Genomic DNA, 18821 nt, shown 5'->3' on the forward strand with positions numbered 1-18821 from the left:
CAAGGCAAAGTCATTGTGGCCAGACCCAAGTTTGGCGACAGGGTTCCACATGGAACTCTATGGGTTTCAGAGCTCAGCTGTCTGCCCTAAAATGTAATGTCCTTTAGTTTTTCAGGAACACAAATATAATCAATCATTCCTTTTCTTAAGTCCATTTAGTGGCCTCCCGTTACCCTTAGCCTAAGTCTGAACTCCCTCACCCACCGCAGGGGCCCCCAGGATGTATGCCCCACCACTCACTCCACCTCAGCTCTCTGCTCTTCTTTTACCACTTCCCCTCTCACACTTTTTATTCCAACAAACTCAAACCTCTTTCCACTCCGAAAACATTCAACTCCAGACTTGTTGACCTGACACCTTCATAAATGCTTTTAACCTTCAGGTCTTGGATTGAATGGCCTACCCTAAGGGATGTGCTCCTTGACTCCTAGATGGGTTAGGTCTCTCTACCATATGTTATATCACACACTGATTTCATGCCTCTGTAATTACTTGTTTAATGTTTTCTCTGTCCCTCTAGCATTATTTCTACAAAGGCAGCAACTGTTGCTGCCTTGGTCAACATTACATTTGCAAAGTCCTCTCCAGTGACTGCAACATAACAGAGCAATTAAAAAATATATTTTTAAAGTTAGATGGATACACCATCCTGTTTAATGTGATTGATAAAATGTGAGTGTCATATATCTCAGGCCACCCTATCTATAAGCTGAGAATCTTTCCTTTACTGTGCCCAGAAAAGTATCTTGAACCCACTTAATATCTTTTCAATAAATAAATATCATAAAATAACATCCCCCAAATTGTTTAATTCAATAAAATATGGAATACAGGCCAGCTAAAACACTATATTCACTTTATTTCTAACTTTTCAATTGTTTTGATAATATGTAAAGAATAAAAATGAAAACAAGACACTACTGTGTTACATCAAGAAATAACTTTATCCAAAGGGAATTCAAATGGAAGATATATTCAACACCAATTCATATATTAGTAACTTATACAGATATTATCAAGTATAACCACCATAAAAGCACAAAATAGTCTCTCACAGTTTCCACCAGATTTCTAGCTTTCCTTATGTGTCACTTCCATGACTATCAACCACACATATAGAGAGAGTAGAAGAGTAGAAATTTTCTTTCCAGGAAATTTACGAAATGAAAAAGGCAAACTATGTCAAAAGATAACATAAGTTGGAGCCCTGAATTTACTTTGGAAAGGCTGCCTGAGGCATGACCAAAGTGAACAGTTGTAAAAAATCCCTGATCAGACTTTAAATTTTTATGGTCTTATAATTTCAACTCTAACTATAAGGTAAGGTGACTAGGACAGTTGTTATAATATTTTCTCAGTACAGGCACATGTGAGAAATATTACATATATCCAGGGCACTGTCATTGCATTATACGTTTGTATTATATCTGATTACATGAAGTATGAAAGTCAATTTGGTTAATTTTTCTTTAAATGCATTTTAAGAACAAATGGCACTTGAATAAATAGTGGCACAATAGGGAAAAGGACTATTTTAATATAAAACAATATTAAATCAGTATGTGATGATGTTGAGTGTTAAAATTACAAGAATTTTACAAACTGATAATTTAGAAATTATACATGCTTTTATTCAAAACTACAAAAAGGTACCAATTACCCTAATTTGCTGCAATCACAGTTCTTATGACTAACAGCACCTATTGATGATCCCGATCAAGAATTAATAATTTTAAAAAAATTTTTTTACAGGGAACAACTCTGGTAAAATCAGAATATAAAATTATGAAGACCAACTCAAACTGACAGTGATGACTATTATTTGCCCAAACAATGAGTGCTTGTGACCAGCAGTTCCCTGTAGCCTGTCCAGGTGGCTTAGGTGCTGCTGAGGAGCTGGTGAATGGGAATGAGGAGTAGGCCCAGTGGGTGGGGCTCTGGACCCTGCCCCAGCATTAAACAGAGAAGCTCCATTTCTGTTTTACCATATATGGAGAATATGTGTAAGTCGTTTTTTAAAAAGCTTCCTGTGATTAAAAGGGAAAATTCTGAAAACCAGCACATTGCTATGCTGTTTCCAAGCACACAAAGAACTGAATTAGGACATCTGAGAAAACTGTGGCTCCAAATAATTGGAAAAATAATCAGTTTTCTTCTTCCTTCTTGGTAATGTCAAAACTGACTAATGAGCCATACTATAGAGTAGCAGACTACTGGTTAGGAACCTTCCAGGTAACAGCACAAATCCAGAGGCCAGCTAGCCAAGCAGGAAGGTGGTAGGTAACTGCTCACCTGGGCTAAACAACCACGACAGCAGGCAGGTCCCCTCTCAGCCTGACCTTGGCAATGAGAATGTTTCTGAGAAATCAAAGCTGTTAGTAGCTGACAGCTGACTTCCTTCAGACATTGCAGAGAACAAGAGACACGGGCTGTGGGACAGGTTTTCAATACAAGTGAGAGGCATGTCAACATGGCACTGCGTGCATCTACTTAAGGATATGTTATAAATACACAATTTTAAATGCTAAATTACTGAAGATAATTGGCCAATACACGGATATGCATAGTACTTAGCACACAGGTCCTCAATAAAATGTTACTAAATCTATTCCGGAAGTGTAATGTTTACTAAGTAATATGCTGTAAAGGGTAACAGGAAAAAAAATTCTACTCTAAAAAAAAAGGCATGTAAAGTACACTCTATCTTAATGCAGCATTTAGAAAGGGTTTTGTTTGCTTTTATTTTTTTTCTCTTTTTAAATTACAACAGGTTTTATGCTTAATACGATATATTCTGTACTTAAGAAATAGCACATTACTAAAACGTAAAATGTGATTTTGATTAACAGATAACCAGTATCATGAGATTAAAAATCAGACCAAAATGCCACTTAAAAAAAGGAGAAAACATATAAATGAATCTGTACAAATTAATGTATGGGACCTTAGCAAGAAAAGCATAAAAACTTTTTTTTAATAAGTAAAATCTTTCATTAGTTAGAAAGAAATGGAATTCTGAATTTCACCTTATATGTCTGGTCCTCATAGCTTTCCAGGATAAAGCAGTCCTAACCATTTTAACGAATCTCAATTAAAATAATCTAATAAGGTAGAATCTGGAACAACCTATCATCTATGCATCTATAGAATCCTGAGTGTCACATTCAGCCAATGAAAACAAAGGCCAAATCTGACCATGTTTACAGTTTTCCACAATGAAAATAAAATATCTAGAAAGGCAAATAAAAATGGCTTACTTACATGAGGTTTTTTTTTTTTCACTTGATTGTACAGTTAAAAAATTGAATATGTGTTTTTCCTGCTCATTTAGTACTTTTCATGAAGTCCCATGTGAGTGCATGCTGTTTTGTAAACTGCAGCAAAAATCAGATGCAATTAAAAAGAGGTTTTACCTGATGGAAAAGCACTAAACACAGAGTTCCAGTAACAAATTCAATCTCATCTAATTTAAGAAGCTCTCATAATCAGGTATGGACATTGGCTTTAACATACACTATGAACCAAATATAGCAACCTACAAATCACATCATCCCAACAATTTTTCATTCTAATGACAAACATTTAAAAACATCATTTTCATCATATGAAAGTAAAAAACAACAATGGCAAACTCAGCTTTTTCCATACTAGTTTCTAATCCAAACAGCCTCACTGTAATTACTGTAAATCACTAGTAATCACTGAATTGATTGAGCAAAGATGGACTTGGCACTGTCACCCCAAAAAAGTACAAAAGAATGCTTTAAACAGATATAATCCATAGAAAACTACATCTACATCATAAATGCTGGAAGTGAAGAGTACATAAAATGACAGATACACGATTCTGGGTAAAAGGTGGCATTGCTCCACACAGCACAAAAGAATTCTACTGAAGTGGTCACAGCTCCTCTTATTTCGTAGCTGGGTTCTTGGGAGGAAGGAGTTTGTAGGTGTTGAAGTAGCCCACCACCTGCTGGGGAACTTCCGCCAACACACACTGAGCAAGTGCTTCTTTAGGAGCCTTGTGAAAAACAAAATCAAAACAACTTTATCAGCACCTGAATTTTTACTGGCTTGTTGAAAAAAGACTAGGGATACTTCAGAAGCCATTGAAAAGCAGTAATTCTCAATTCGTAGGCCTGTATCTTTTCCGAGGAACAGTCCACAAAATGTGGAATAAGCTAAGTAACCAACGTTACTTATGATTGCTGTTATTATTATTATCCCTGCTGACGTTTATCAAGCCCTTTTTCAGTTCCAGCATTTTAACATTTGATGATTTTTTGTTGTTCTTTAACTCTTAAATGTAGGCCTTTCATTCACTTGGTATTAAATTTTTTTTATTTTTTATTGTGAAATAATTATAGATTCATAGGAAGTTGCAAAAATAATACAGAGAGGTCCCATGTACTCTTCACCCTGTTTCCTCCAAAGGTAACATCTTTTGTAACTATAGTACAATATCAAAACCAGGCAATGGACACTGGTACGGTTCACAGACCTTATTCAGATTGCTAGTTTTACATGCACTCCTTTGTATGTGTGGATATAAAATTCTATACAGTTTTGTCACATAAGGAGATCTGTGTAACCACCACCACAATTAAGATACAGAAGTACTTCATCACCACAAAGCTCTCTAACATTACTCCTTTATAATCACACACATGCCCTCACCCCCTCCCATTGCCGGTAGGAATGTTAAATGCTATAGCCACTCTGGACAGTTACTTTAATAATTAAACATGCAACTACCATATGACCCAGCAATTGCACTCCTGGGTATTTACCCCAGAGAAATAAAAGGTTATGTTCACATAAAAACCCATGCATAAATATCTATATGCAGTATAACAGACAAAACGAGAAACAACTCAGATGTCCTTCAATGGGTGAACGGTTACACAAAGTGGGGTACATCCATATCATGGAATAGCACTCAACAATACAAAGGAATACACGCAACAGCTTGGTGACTCTTGGGAGAATTAGGCTGAGTAAAAAAAAACACCAGTCCCGAAAGGTTACATACTATATGATGATTCCATTTATGTAACATTCTTGATATGACAAAATTACAGAAATGGAGAACAGATTAGTGGTTGCCAAGGGTCAAGGAAAAGATAGAGGTGGAAGGGAAATGGATGTGGCTATAATAGGGTAACATGAGGGATCCCTGTGGTGCTGTATCTTGATTATATCAATGTAAATATCCTGGTTATGATTCTGTTCCACAGTTTTTCAAGATGTTACCACTGAAGTAAACTACATACAACAGTTTCCTGAGAAATTTTCATCAAACCAACTTCCAGCTTGATAAATCAAGCATATACTTACATAGAGCTTCTTTCTGTTGTTACAAAGGTAAAGATAAAATATATCTTAAGACATTCTCAACAGTACCATTTTTAACAATTCATCTTATAGACTGCAAGAAACACACTATATACACCCTGAAGCAACACTCCAGATCCAATCAGAGCTCTCAAATGGAAAAAAGACAGTGGTCACATATTCTCTAACCCCACACCTACTCAACTTGCCTGGTTGTGGACGAGCAAAAGTCTGTGTTCAAACATCTTACTGTTTGAATAAGGAAGAATAATACTCACATTCTGGAACTGTCTGAAAGGCACAAACTGAACAATGTCCCTGATGGCCACCTCTCCCGATGGGGAACGAAGACTTCCACCATCACCATCCAGAAACTCCATGGCACTAAAGTCGGCACCACCAACTCCAACAATGATGATGGACATGGGCAGCTTGGCAGCATTCACTATAGCTTGTCTGGTTTCATCAAGGTCTGTGATCACACCATCCGTAATAATCAAAAGCACAAAATATTGCTGCCAAAAAAAAGAAAATATGTCCACTGAGCAAGTCAAACTCCCGAACAATAAAAGCTATGGTTAATGACAGCTCTAGCCTGATGAGTCATTCAGTCTCTAACTTGTTCATTTTTCTTGGCAGTCCCCACCCACAATACCACCTGCATAAAATATTCTAAGATACTCTGATGACAAGGAAATTGACTCTTACAAAAACTACAGGTTCATTAAAAGTGCAGCAGACCACAAAATAGGGTTGGCAAAATAGACAGAAGCAAGGCTTCTAAATGTCAAAGATTAACCTTTCAGTAAACATAAGAATAAACACTTTAATTTAACTGAACTATTAAATATGTCAAAGTATCAATCAAGGGAGCAAGTAACAACTTCATTCTCAAAAGATCAAATAAATACAGAAGTAGTAGAATTGTTTACCACGCTAAACTACACTTCTTAAAAAATGGATATGGTTTAAAGGGGCGAATCTTTCTCTACATTCAGTCATCTATGATAAAACTTTTCATAGTAGCAAAATGTTACATAAAGTTGTGACTCCATCTTTTGGGCCATTTAAGTCTAGAATGGAATAAAATTTATAATAGTAGCTAACGTGTGGAATGTTTACTCTGACCAAGGCACTGGGCACTTTATACAAATTATTACATTTAGCCCTTTCAACAACTGTATGAGGTAGTTTCCCTTACCTTACTTCTGAGTATAATTAAAATAAGAGAGATTTGGCATGTAAGGTCCAATAGGTAAGGTTAACTAATTCAAATCTCTTTAGTACAGTAAGTAATTTTGCAATTGCAACTGATGTGCTTAATCATCAAGCCCTAATTTGTTAAGTCTACTTCAAAAAGGTAGCTAATATCCTTTTTTTGGTAGAATCTTAAGAAAATTAATTCAAAAGAGACAGAGAAAAGATGTATGGATGCAAGCATTGTTTTGTTGTCTTATTCTTTTTTTTTTTTGAAACAGAGTCTTGCTCTGTCACCCTGGCTAGAGTGCAGCGACATCATTATAGCTCACAGCAACCTCAAACTCTTAGGTTCAGGCAATCCTCCTATCTCAGGTCCCCAGTAGCTGGGGCTACACGTATGCACCACCAGTCCCATCTGATTTTTCTATTTTCTGTAGAGATGGGGTCTTACTCTTGTTCAGGCTAGTCTCTCGAACTCCTGCCCTCAAGTGACCCTCCTGCCTCAGCTTCCCAGAGTACTAGGATTACAGATGTGAGCCACCACATCTGACCAATTTTGTCTTATTCTTAATAATTTAACAATAGATGTTACTCCCAAGCCAAGGATGACTGTACCATGGCATCTTGTCCTAACTCTGTATCAAGACAGAATAAATAAATAGAAAAATGGCAACAGGAGCAAGTACCAATCCACATTCTTCCCATCCCCTGGCCACAGAACACTTACAGAAGCTGTTTGCTGTTGTGTGGCTGCAGCAGCAAATCTGGCCACATGATTTATGATTGGAGAAAAATTAGTTGGTCCATAGAGTTTTAGCTGAGGAAGACAAGCCCGGTAGGCATCTACAATGCCTTGGATTCCTAGACCGAAAAAAGCCATATTAAAAATTCTCAAGCACAACATGTTTATTTATAATACAGGCTAATTTAATTATATCTATCAGCATATAGTATTTTAAATAGTCAAAAGTTCTATATTCAGGAGTTCCTCTATGCTATGTGTTACAAAACTCCATAGCCATGCTCCATTGCAAAAACCTATAAATTCTGGCCTCCCCCAGTAAATGGCATTTATTCTCATCACAGTTGAATTGTTCATTAGTTTACAGTAGGACTGTTACATTTGTGCTTAATTTTGATGTGTTTTGGGAATGTGACTGATGGAAAAAGAACCACAAAAAAGGTGCTGTATCATACAACTGATGATAAGAGGTAAGAAAAAGTTCCTGATAAAATCAAAAAATCAAAAAATCACATATATGGCCAGAGGTTCCACAAAAATAGCAGATGGCTATAAACCTAATATTAATCCTAGTTAATTAATTGATGCAAGTGTTCATATTCAATAACTTGAAGGTTAAGCATAATATCGTAGACTGTATCAGTTCCAAATATTCACTTCCAGGTTATTTACCCATTTTGCTGTGGAAACACTAATGTGTTTGTTTATGGGCTACTGCCTGGTGCCTGCTGGAGGTGGGTTAAAAGTTGGACAGGACCATTTGACTAGCTTTGACCAATGCATGTCAATGAACATGACATCCGTGCCTAAGCAGATGTTTTCAGAACTACTGCCTGCTTTCTCCAGTTCTCTTGCTCTTTCCCTCTTCCATGGGAGCAGCACATCCCAAATGAGGGGTGCTCCTTCAGCCTAAGTCCCAATATAAGAAATACAAAGCTACAATCTAGCCATGTGTAAAATGAGCAAGAAATAAACTGTTGTCATTATAAGCCACTGAGATTTAGAAATTGTTTATCATAACAGCACAACCTAAAGAAAGTTGACTGACATTCCTGGTAAAAGCACTGCTGATGAAACCTATATCCCATATATGCACCTGTTGAATCTGCCCTTAATGTCAGAGTGCTTAGGATACAGGTAGGATGCTAAAAACCTAAAGAATTCTCCCTAATACTTGCTGTAGTCATCACAGATATCTGCCACAAAAAAAAACTTTTTTTTTTTTTTTTTGAGACAGAGTCTCACTCTGTTGCCCAGGCTAGAGTGCCGTGGCATCAGCCTAGCTTACAGCAACCTCAAACTCCTGGACTCAAGCAATCCTTCTGTCTCAGCCTCCCAAGTAGCTGGGACTACAGGCATGTGCCACCATGCCCCGCTAATTTTTTCTATATATTTTTAGTTGTCCAGCTAATTTCTTTCTATTTTCAGTAAAGAAGGAGTTTTGCTCTTGCTCAGGCTGGTCTCGAATTCCTGACCTCAAGCAATCCTCCCGCCTCAGCCTCCCAGAGTGCTAGGATTACAGGTGTGAGCCACTGCACCCGCCCAAAAAAAACTTTTAATGTAAACCAAAACAGGTCTCTTGCTTTAAAAATATCCAATAGAACACAGGGCAATAAAGAAGAGAAACATATACAGTCATGTGTTGTTTAACAAAAGGGATACATTCTGAGAAATACGTCATTAGGCAATTTCGTCATTGTGCATTGTGGAACATCAGAATGTAGTTACACAAACCTAGATGGTACAGCCTACTACATACCTAGGCTATATGACAGGTACAGCCTATTGCTCCTAGACTACAAACTGTACAGCACATTACTGTACTGAATACTACAGGCAATAAACACATTGGTAATTTGGGTGCCAAAACATATCTAGACATAGAAAACACAGAAAAGGTATAATAAAAATATGGTATTACAATCTTATGGGACCACAGTCATATATACGTTCCATCATTGACCAAAACATTGTAATTTGATGCATGACTATACCTGATTTAAAAGCTTCACAAGACCACCTCCCCCCTCTTAAAATTTAAGAGTTCTAATAAACTCCTTTTAGTTACTTTGAACTTAGAACCAAGCAGTCCTATAACCAACCTTTGAGAACATAACTCATTCATATGCGGAGGTGGTTTTACATGCTAAGGTGCATGTAACTAAGAGTTAGCCTAGTAGTAATAAAAATAATTTTAACATCTGTTAGCAGCAGAATCTCACTGCAGTCACAAATGCTGCAGAAAAATTGAGCCCATTACCACAGCATTAATGTTTTCTTCCAATTCTATCATCTTAGCTTGCTTTTCAACCTGAAGGCATAAACAATTAATTTAATTTAATTTATTCACAAATATCAATAGCCTTCAATTCCTCAACTAAAACTGAATTATGCCAAAATCCTTCCTTTGAAATAAAGAAACAGGTGAGACAGGCTATTTCTAGGCAACTAAGTTCAATGATTAATTAGGCAAGGGGATTAAACTTCTTTGCCTCAAAATAAGGCTCTGTATTTTTTTCCGTACAGTATCTCCTTTGTCTAAAACCACACAGATTCTTTTTCCAGACTGCAAACCAAAAATAAAAAAGCATGCATGGTGAGCAGCCCAAAGGCGGGCTCATATAATTCACAGAGTAAATGAGCTTTTAGAATGAATTATCACATGACATGTCATCCATATTTAATTACAAAAAATTTCAAAAATTATTCCAATTTCATTATAAGCATGAAGCACATTTCTCGCAAAGAATAATATTCCCAGTTTCAAATGGCTAGGGATAAAAGAAGTTAAAACCAGCCACTGAAAGTGGTTCAAGGCAACACTGAATTAGGATGGAAAAAGTGTTTTGGAAAAAGGAGAAAACCCTAATGCAAAATACCCCCCAAAAAATGTTCATGCTCTTCCACCCTATGAACATTATTTAGAAGAAAAAGAAAGAACACCTTTAGAAAGCTATACATTTTATAATTGTCAGAAGGACCCTTTGCAGAAAATTAGCCTTTTGTCTAGAATTTTAAATTATGCCTCTGCCTACACACCTACCTTTCCTCCTCTAAACTATTTAGTCTTTTTTTTTTTTTTTTCTTTTGAGACAGAGTCTTACTCTGTTGCCCAGGCTAGAGTGCCGTGGCTCACAGCAACCTCAAACTTCTGGGCTTAAGCGATCCTACTGCCTCAGCCTCCCAAATAGCTGGGATTACAGGCATGCGCCACCATGCCCAGTTAATTTTTTCTATATATATTTTTAATTGGCCAAATAATTTCCTCCTATTTTTAGCAGAGATGGAGGTCTCGCTCTTGCTCAGGCTGGTCTCGAACTCCTGACCTTGAGCGATGCTCCTGCCTCGGCCTCCCAGAGTGCTAGGATTACAGGCGTGAGCCACCACGCCTGGCCCAACTATTTAGTCTTATATAATTTAATGAGAGATTTGACATTTTAGGTTGATTGACCAATGTAGTAAAAAGGAGGAAGTACTTGGATATCTGACGTGTAAAGAAAAAAGTGAAATAAAAGACAAATGTCTGCCTTCTGCTTTCTGCAGGAAAAGCTGCTATATAGGAGCTCAATTCTTTGTTCTTTTCATCCACCCCATCTACTTACAGAACACTGTGTGAGCAACAAGTAAGTAGATGCTGGAGACTTATTTCTTTGTCCAGTGACTGATACTCTGAGAAAAGCTTCAAAAGATCTGTCTGATGAATTATTCTTTTTTTGAAGATTTATTTTTAAATCAATTTATACATGAACATACTTTTAATATATGATTATTTTTATTTATATACTCCCATGACTGACAATTTTTCGCTCTATTAAACCTCTGAAGGTAGAAGAATTTATCTTACAACCTCCATCATCATAATACTGATTTGCCCCATAATTATCATTACCATCCTAACCACCAACCTAATGCAACTTTTCTACCTTATACAACAGAAAGTGAAATATGTAACAAAATGAAACCTAGAGATGAAATCTGACTAGTTTTAAACCAGGAGAATAAAACAAGTAACAAAGACTAGTACGGTTTTGAATTTAAAGTCTTCATGTCTGCTTTTTAACTTACCGTTACAATAGGGATTGGATGGGTTAAAATTCATTGGAAATTCATGTGATACCTGTCAAAAATGAAAGAAGATCGATGAGGCCTGTGTTGCTTTTCCAGAAGGCAAAGGTTTAAGATGAAATTTCCTCTTACCTGCCACTGAGGAGGTATCTGAGCTCCAAAACCAAAAGCTGGAAACATCTTATCACTAAAAAGAAATTTTTTTAAAAAGTTAAATATTGTTTTTTCAAAATAAAAAGAGCTTTATCTTTACTCATAATAAAATTAATACAGACTAATTTCAAAAAGATCAAAATCTTAGAAAAGTATAAAAATAAAACAAAGATTACCCATAATAACTGCCAGAGAGATTTGACATTAGTATTTGACAACTCACATTCTAAATATATTTTGTGTATTGAGGAAGAAAAATGTTTCTCTCTGTATATTTTATAAAAGTGGAGTTAATATTCATGGTTTATAACCTACTCTTTTCTACTTAAATCTTGTGCATCACTTCACTGAACAATGTGTAAATAAATCCCTAAAATCACAAGTTTTTTCATTTGTTTACAGCAAACTCGGCAGCAAAATCTGATCCCAGCTGAGAAGGGTTATTTATAGCCTCTATTTATGCCACTTAATATGAATATTCAGATATTTGACCACAGAAACACAGTACAAATGCCACAGATCATAAAACTCTCAGGTTTCTGCAGCAAAATGTATTTGCCAATATTTGGCTGCAAGTGTTTAGAGATAGGGACTGTGCACCTGAACATAGAAAATCCTGTGAATAGTTGCTGAGTGTCCCACTGTACAGATATTCTCCCCTCAATGTCAGACAGCCAATGTTCTGCCATTATAAAACACTACAATAAACATACTAATTTTTCTATTAGAGCTATTCTTTTTATATTTATTCTTCATGGTGCTTTTTGCATTGAAGATAGAACCTTTGCCATGTCAGAAATATTTTTCCCAGTTTGCAGTCCGTCTTTAACTTTGTTTACAGTATATTTCTTTTCAGAGTTTTTAATATCAATAAATGTGAACACATAAAAACTCTTTTGTGATTTCTTCTTCCTCTGTCTTGCCTGCCTTCTCTGTCTTACCTAAAGGCCTTTCTCTCAATGCAAGGTTATACAAAATTCACATATATTTTCTCCTAGAACTGTCAAGTTTGCTTTTGATATCAAACTTCTAATTCATTTGGAAAGTGTTTTGGAGTAGGATATGTAGCAGAAACTGCTGCTCTCTACAAATACATATTCTCCTCTTCTTTAATAATAGAATACCTGAACTAGAGACTGCACCTCCTACCTCCTTTGAGCTGGATGTGGTAAGGTTGCTAGCTTCTAGCCAAGGAGATGCGAGTAGAAGTGAATTGTCAGCCACTTCTGAATCATGCCCCTAAAAGGGAATGCACATGTGTTCCCAGGTTCCTTTCTTCTCTTCCCACTAGCTGGAGAAGACGAGAACCAGAGCAGCTGCCTTTGATCCAGGGCTGGAAGTTATGAATTGAGAATGACAGAACTCCCTAGCAGTACTAACTACTTACCGCTAGATGTGCAACATGAAAGAGAAATAAACCTTTATTTTATCAAAGCCACTTTGTTTTTGGGTGTCTGTTTCAGCAGTATGGCTCTAAACTCTAATTTATGCAGAATAGCATCCTAACATACACAGGTATGAATCAGGGATCCAAATTCAATTCAGCTATTACAACCCCTTCCCCTAAATTCACTTATACATATGTGTCTATTTCTGGACTACTTGCTTGTTTCCACTGGTCATGTACTCCATCCTGTTAATTAAGATAACTTTAAAATAAGTTTTAATATCTGCTAGAGCAAATTCTTCTTCATTTTTATTTTCTTTTTTGCTAGAAAATTTCTTGGCTGTTCTGATTCATTTTTCCTTCTAGAGAATTTTAAGAATCATTTTGTCAGGGTTCCATTGCAATTTTGATAAAAATTGATTAATTCAGAGAGAAAATTTTACATCATGATCATGACATCTGCCTATCTAGAAATCATGGTATATAAATACAAGTTTTCTTCTTTGTCCTTCAGTACAATTTTATAGTTTTCTTTACTAATGATCCTAGACTTTTTACTAAATTCATTTTCATTTTTCATTACATTATGAATTGCAACTTTTATCCACTATCATTATTTGAATTGGTTACTGCTGGTTAGTGAGAAATTGTTAATGTTTTAATTTTATGTTGTATCTGACCACCTTTCTGAACTCACTACTATCTAATATTTTTCAATTGATTTCTTTTAGGTTTGCATTCATTCCTTACAGGTTTGTTAGAATTTATGTATGAAATTGTCCTGGCCTGGTGCCTTTGTGAGCAGTGGCTCTTTGACTACCTATCGGTTCCATTCCTTCCATGGTTCCTGGTCTAGTCAGGTTTTCTGCCTCTTTGAGTCAACTTTGGTAATTTACAGCTTGCTAAAATACCATCCTTTAATCCAGATTTTTGGGTCAATGCTACCAAAAGTTTCCCTAATTTATATTAAACTGTCAAAGAATCATCTCTTGATTTAATTTATAAGTTTGGTGGTTTTTGTTTAAACTTTCCAAATCATTACTATTAGAGCATGTCTCTGGAGCCCAACAGCCCAGGCTCAATCCATCTCTGCCAGTTACCAGCTGAGTGACACTAGACAAGTTATAGAACACCTTGTGCCTCAGTTTTCTCGTCTGTACAATGCAGATGAAAGTACCCATCTCACATTAAAGTATGAGGATTAGATGAATATCACATAGAAAACGCTTTAAATTATCCCTGGTACATAATGACTAACACGTATATGGAATTCTATTATTATTATTACTCCTTTATTTTTTCTTCCTATTCTTTAATTTTATTTTGTTGAAAAACTAGCTCATTTATATGTAATTCTTCTTGTTGAAAAATAAAAGCATGTAAAGCCAGGAATTTTCCTCTATAGAAACAGTATCACATATAGTCTTCTCATTGTCCTTTATTTCTAGATAATCTATTTTTACACTTTGATTTCCTCTATGATCTAAGAACCACTTGAGATTTTTATTTCCATGTGGTAATTTTCTTTAGTTATTCTTTTGTTATTAACTTCCAGGCGGCAGTCTGAGAAAATAACCCTATAAATTTTCTACTTTTTATATAAGAATACAATTATAATTGGGTTACTTTGAAATTTTTATTACATTTCCAGCTACTTTTACTTGAAATACTTAATACTCTGCTATTAAATATGTTCATAGTTATATTTTTATTTTGGATTATAGTAAAAAGTGTTCTATAACTTTTTATTATATTTAATGACTTTTGCCTTAAAGTTTCTAGCCTGATAATTGGAATTGCCACCTTTGCTTTAGATTTGTTTGCATTTGCCTGAAAATTTCACCTCTTTAAATGCCATGGCAGATTAATGAAAAGCTCCACCAATATGTAGGGGAATTTATCATTAAATATTAATAGGCAAAAATAAGTGAAAATTTATCCTGTGTTCTAATAGATCCAGAAAAAAAATACTAACACAGATTTTTTTCTTACTGTTTAGGATCTATTTAAATATATTCAAAATCTAATCACTTGAGAATCGATTCAGAATATTTTACAGCAATTAGATCAAGTTACCCTTCAGCACTTGTTAAAAGTCATCATTAAAAATAATTTGACGACTGCCTAGGAAATAGGTAAGAAATAGTTTTTACTAGTGTTTACAAACCATGTCATCTGAACTTCAATCACACACAACTTATCCCTAATGAATAAACCCCAAGGAAACAAGATCAAAGAAAGAGCCTTGCTGACATCGATCAGCTATTAAATAGGCAAGCTATACATAATATAACTAACCACAGCAAGAGATTCGAGATCAAAGGTAAACATTAAGATTGCCACAAAGAGAGAAATAGAAAAAAATAAGGGAAATTTTAAGGAGAAAGCTATTCCTCCCAGCACCCTCATCCTACCACCTATATGAGAGTTCTAGCCATCTGATGAAACAGAAACAGCCCTTTCTGGAGAGTTACGAAAACAAGCATTTTAGTTTTTCCAAAGTCATACTCACGCATCATAATCTTGAATGACCAGTCCCACAGACCAGATGGCAGTCAAATACTCATTAACACCATTGGGGCTGATGTAATGAAGGGAGTCTGGAGACCTTGGGTCACCATTGGAGCCAGTGAAGTCCACTCCCACCTGTCAAATAACAATTACAGCCCTTACCAAGGAGAAGGCAAGGATGGCTGTGCTTGATGTCCAGGAAAACTTCAGGAGAGGAGAGACAAACACTCACCCTGGAGCCTGCTACTGCCATTTCCCAATAAATGCCCACCACTATTTCCATAGACAATTAAACAGGTAAGGCCTGAACATGAAACAACCTGTTGTTCCTAGTTTTCTAAATGTCTTAAATCATGAATTAACACACCCATTACCTAGACTTAGAGAGACTATTTTTTGTAAGTTTGTTTGACTGATGCTTTGTATTACTTAAATTACTTCAGGAGAACTACTAATCTATACATATCTACTTTCTCTCAGGAAGAAGAAGAAATCTTATCAACAAAGCTGAGAGTTTTGATAAACTGAGACAACGTGTCTGAAGTCTTTAAGGAGACCATGCTGAGCAGACTGTAAATTTCATCACAAAGTCAGTTTGCAGTAATAAAAAGAATACTGTAAAATGGAGAAAAAAGCAACATGTTACAACCTACACTGAAAAATTCAGTGTGCTACTTACAGTAAAATTCAGCTGACATCCTCCCATGATATAGTCAAGAAATGTGCATTCTACTGTAATCTAAAAATAAAGAAAAATCTGTTAAAATTACAACTCTCATACTACACAAAAGAAACAAAAATCTCTTTGGCATATGTTTTTAGAAGTTTGTAAATTGAACAGCACATGATATAAACGTATAAATTATCCCTGCTTTCAAGTTTAAGACATCTCTACTTTTGCATGTCATGAATGTATAAGATTTTACTTCAAGATAATTATAACAATGTTAACATTAGAATATTAATGGCCAAAGATGAAATATACTCACTTTAAGTTTTAAGAAATTAATAATGAGTCTAATATGTTGAGAACTTTAATATGCATAGTAATCGAGATTTTATAAAAACAAAAGCAAACAAAAAAAACTCCACTTGTTCACTGTAAGAAATCTGGCTTTTCCTCTCCACTCATAACATCTCATCTTAAGATTATGATCAGAATAAATGCACTGGGTCAGGCCATTTCCATAATGGGCTGGGAAAATACTACAATGCTTTATATTTCCTAAGATAATGAAAAACTTTAATATTCCTTGTCTTTTGCTAATACATTGTCAAACCTTGGAAGCAAGTTACTTGAAAGATATCTTTACTATCTCCTACTCTATTCTTTTTCCTAATGGCCAGACGCTCACAGGATTTTCAACTGCCTAAAATTCAAATATTTGTTTGATATAAACCCTACTGACAGGAGAACTGAAATATAATCTCATTATATTATAAGTAGCCAAGGCCAACTAACCTCACACTGTTTCACAACGATAACACCTGAATTCTTGTAGCTTTTTTTCTTTTGCCTCTTTTTTTCATTTATGCATTCAAATTCAATCTGTAGAAAAAGATGAGAAAATGTTTATTTTATTAGCAATTGTAGAAATGTCAATGCAAATTCAAATAAATGACTTTTTTCTCTTGGAATAAAACCACCTACTGATATAAGTCTGCAGCAAAATACAACTCAGAAACAATTACATAACACATTAAGTATGTAGAATATTTATCAGTTAAATTTCTACCAATAAAGGCACTCCTAAAATCACAGATCTTTTAAAATAGTTCCCAAGAATAAAATCACCTCTAGGTAATTTCCTTGCAATGCTTCAAGTAATAATCTTTCTCCTTTATAATAAAGGAAATATAATATTACCTCTAGCTATTATCAACACAAAGAACAAAAATATGGCTTTTAGAAAAGAGGGGAAAAAAAAAAACCAACATCATAAAACAAATATATGAAAGCCCAATCCTATAGTCAAATATGCAGCAAAGACCATCTCTTTCCACTGGGAATATATGTTAGAAATAGATCCAATATCTAATACATTCTCCTTTATAGTTCCTTCCCCCAAACAGAATGATCTTCCTTCCACCTCCTATCTACCTATCCAACCTTAAGGCTTGGCTCATGTTGTTCTTCTCTATAACTTCCACCACTGTTCTAGTCGCCTCTGATCATCCATCTCCTTAAGCTTCTACCACCATATGAAATTTAGCTACATACTCTGTTTTATTCTCAATTGTTTCATTTAATTTTTGCTTCACAGCTAGAGTATAATCACCTCCAAGTTATACTTTTGAATTCTCACTGTCTTGTCTAATAATAGCATAAGAGACACTCAATCAATACTCAATAAGCTGCCTCTTCTGGTTAACAGAAAGCCACTTATATACTTAGTCATTACTAATTCTCTAAGAATCAAGCATTGAAAAATACATTTGATACAATCATGCAAAACAGAATTATGTTAAATTCCTTGATGGTTCAGGATCTTGCCAGAGTTTCAGTTATAATCAGAAATATTAATGATTGAGTATTAGAGATACAGAAATGCCCTAAACAGAATTCTCATTGAAAAAAGGCTACATTACTTCATTCATTCATTCACACTTTCAGGTTCAGTAAGTACTCCTTTGTTCTACTTAAGCCTGGGTGTCAATGGCTCTCAGGCCTGTCCCCAGCTTTCAGACTCCATGTGGGAGGGGCGGGGTCCTTCTACTGCAGCAGCAGAAGAGTACACTGAGGCCAACTGCCTTGTGTTGGCTGCCAGATGGACCTGCTGTCCACAGGGGACGAATGTCTACTATTGAAGCTGATCCTGCTCTGTTTCTTCTCCACGTGAATAAAGTATTGCTCCCTCCAGCGCTTGATTGTATTGTGATTGCCTTGGTGACTCCAATACAAAGATACAGTAGACAAAACTGTTTAACTTCTATTCCTAGTAACTGACATTGTGACAATCTTTGCTATCCTCTGTGTAGTTAGGGTCCTTCCCTGGCATTGGTAACCATCACATGGTATTCTGCTCAATAAAACTCATGTCCCAAATATGAATTTTGGATTATGTGATTACTAAATATTTCAGAGAATTATGCGATATAGAGTAAAAACACAATAAACCATTTGCTATGCCAAGGGAAAAAAATGAAACACAGTAATGAATATATAGCCAAACTACAAGGTATATGCAAATGCAAAGATGTAACTTACAGGTGAATTTCTGGAGGCGTCTTTCAGTTTTGTCATGGTGGTTTGAAATGTTCCAATGAGATCATGGGACCCATCATTGTCATAATCATAACACTCTACCTGAAATAAATATGATGAAAATATATAGACAGCAATGTAATTTTATTAAAAAGTATTGACTGAAATAAATGTAACCTATCAAGAAGTGCCATTTTAGTTAAAATAAGTGAAAATGTTTA

At 35.4% G+C, this 18821-nt stretch overlaps 1 protein-coding gene across 1 annotated transcript in view; it reads right to left on the minus strand.

The window, feature by feature from the left end:
* Window positions 1-925: 925 nt before the first annotated feature.
* The window catches only part of CPNE3 (copine 3), a 43682-nt gene continuing 25786 nt past the window's right edge, over window positions 926-18821 (minus strand). The window contains exons 8-16 of the mRNA XM_045560493.1: window positions 18604-18702; window positions 16858-16944; window positions 16075-16134; window positions 15397-15530; window positions 11477-11531; window positions 11345-11396; window positions 7265-7398; window positions 5616-5852; window positions 926-4024 (exon numbers count right to left, since the gene is read on the minus strand). Coding sequence (XP_045416449.1) covers window positions 3914-4024; window positions 5616-5852; window positions 7265-7398; window positions 11345-11396; window positions 11477-11531; window positions 15397-15530; window positions 16075-16134; window positions 16858-16944; window positions 18604-18702 — 969 coding nt within the window. The 3' untranslated portion in view covers window positions 926-3913. The remainder of the gene's footprint in view (window positions 4025-5615; window positions 5853-7264; window positions 7399-11344; window positions 11397-11476; window positions 11532-15396; window positions 15531-16074; window positions 16135-16857; window positions 16945-18603; window positions 18703-18821) is intronic.

Source organism: Lemur catta, chromosome 9, assembly GCF_020740605.2.
Source record: "Lemur catta isolate mLemCat1 chromosome 9, mLemCat1.pri, whole genome shotgun sequence".
In the NCBI taxonomy this organism is placed as follows: Eukaryota; Metazoa; Chordata; class Mammalia; order Primates; family Lemuridae; genus Lemur; species Lemur catta.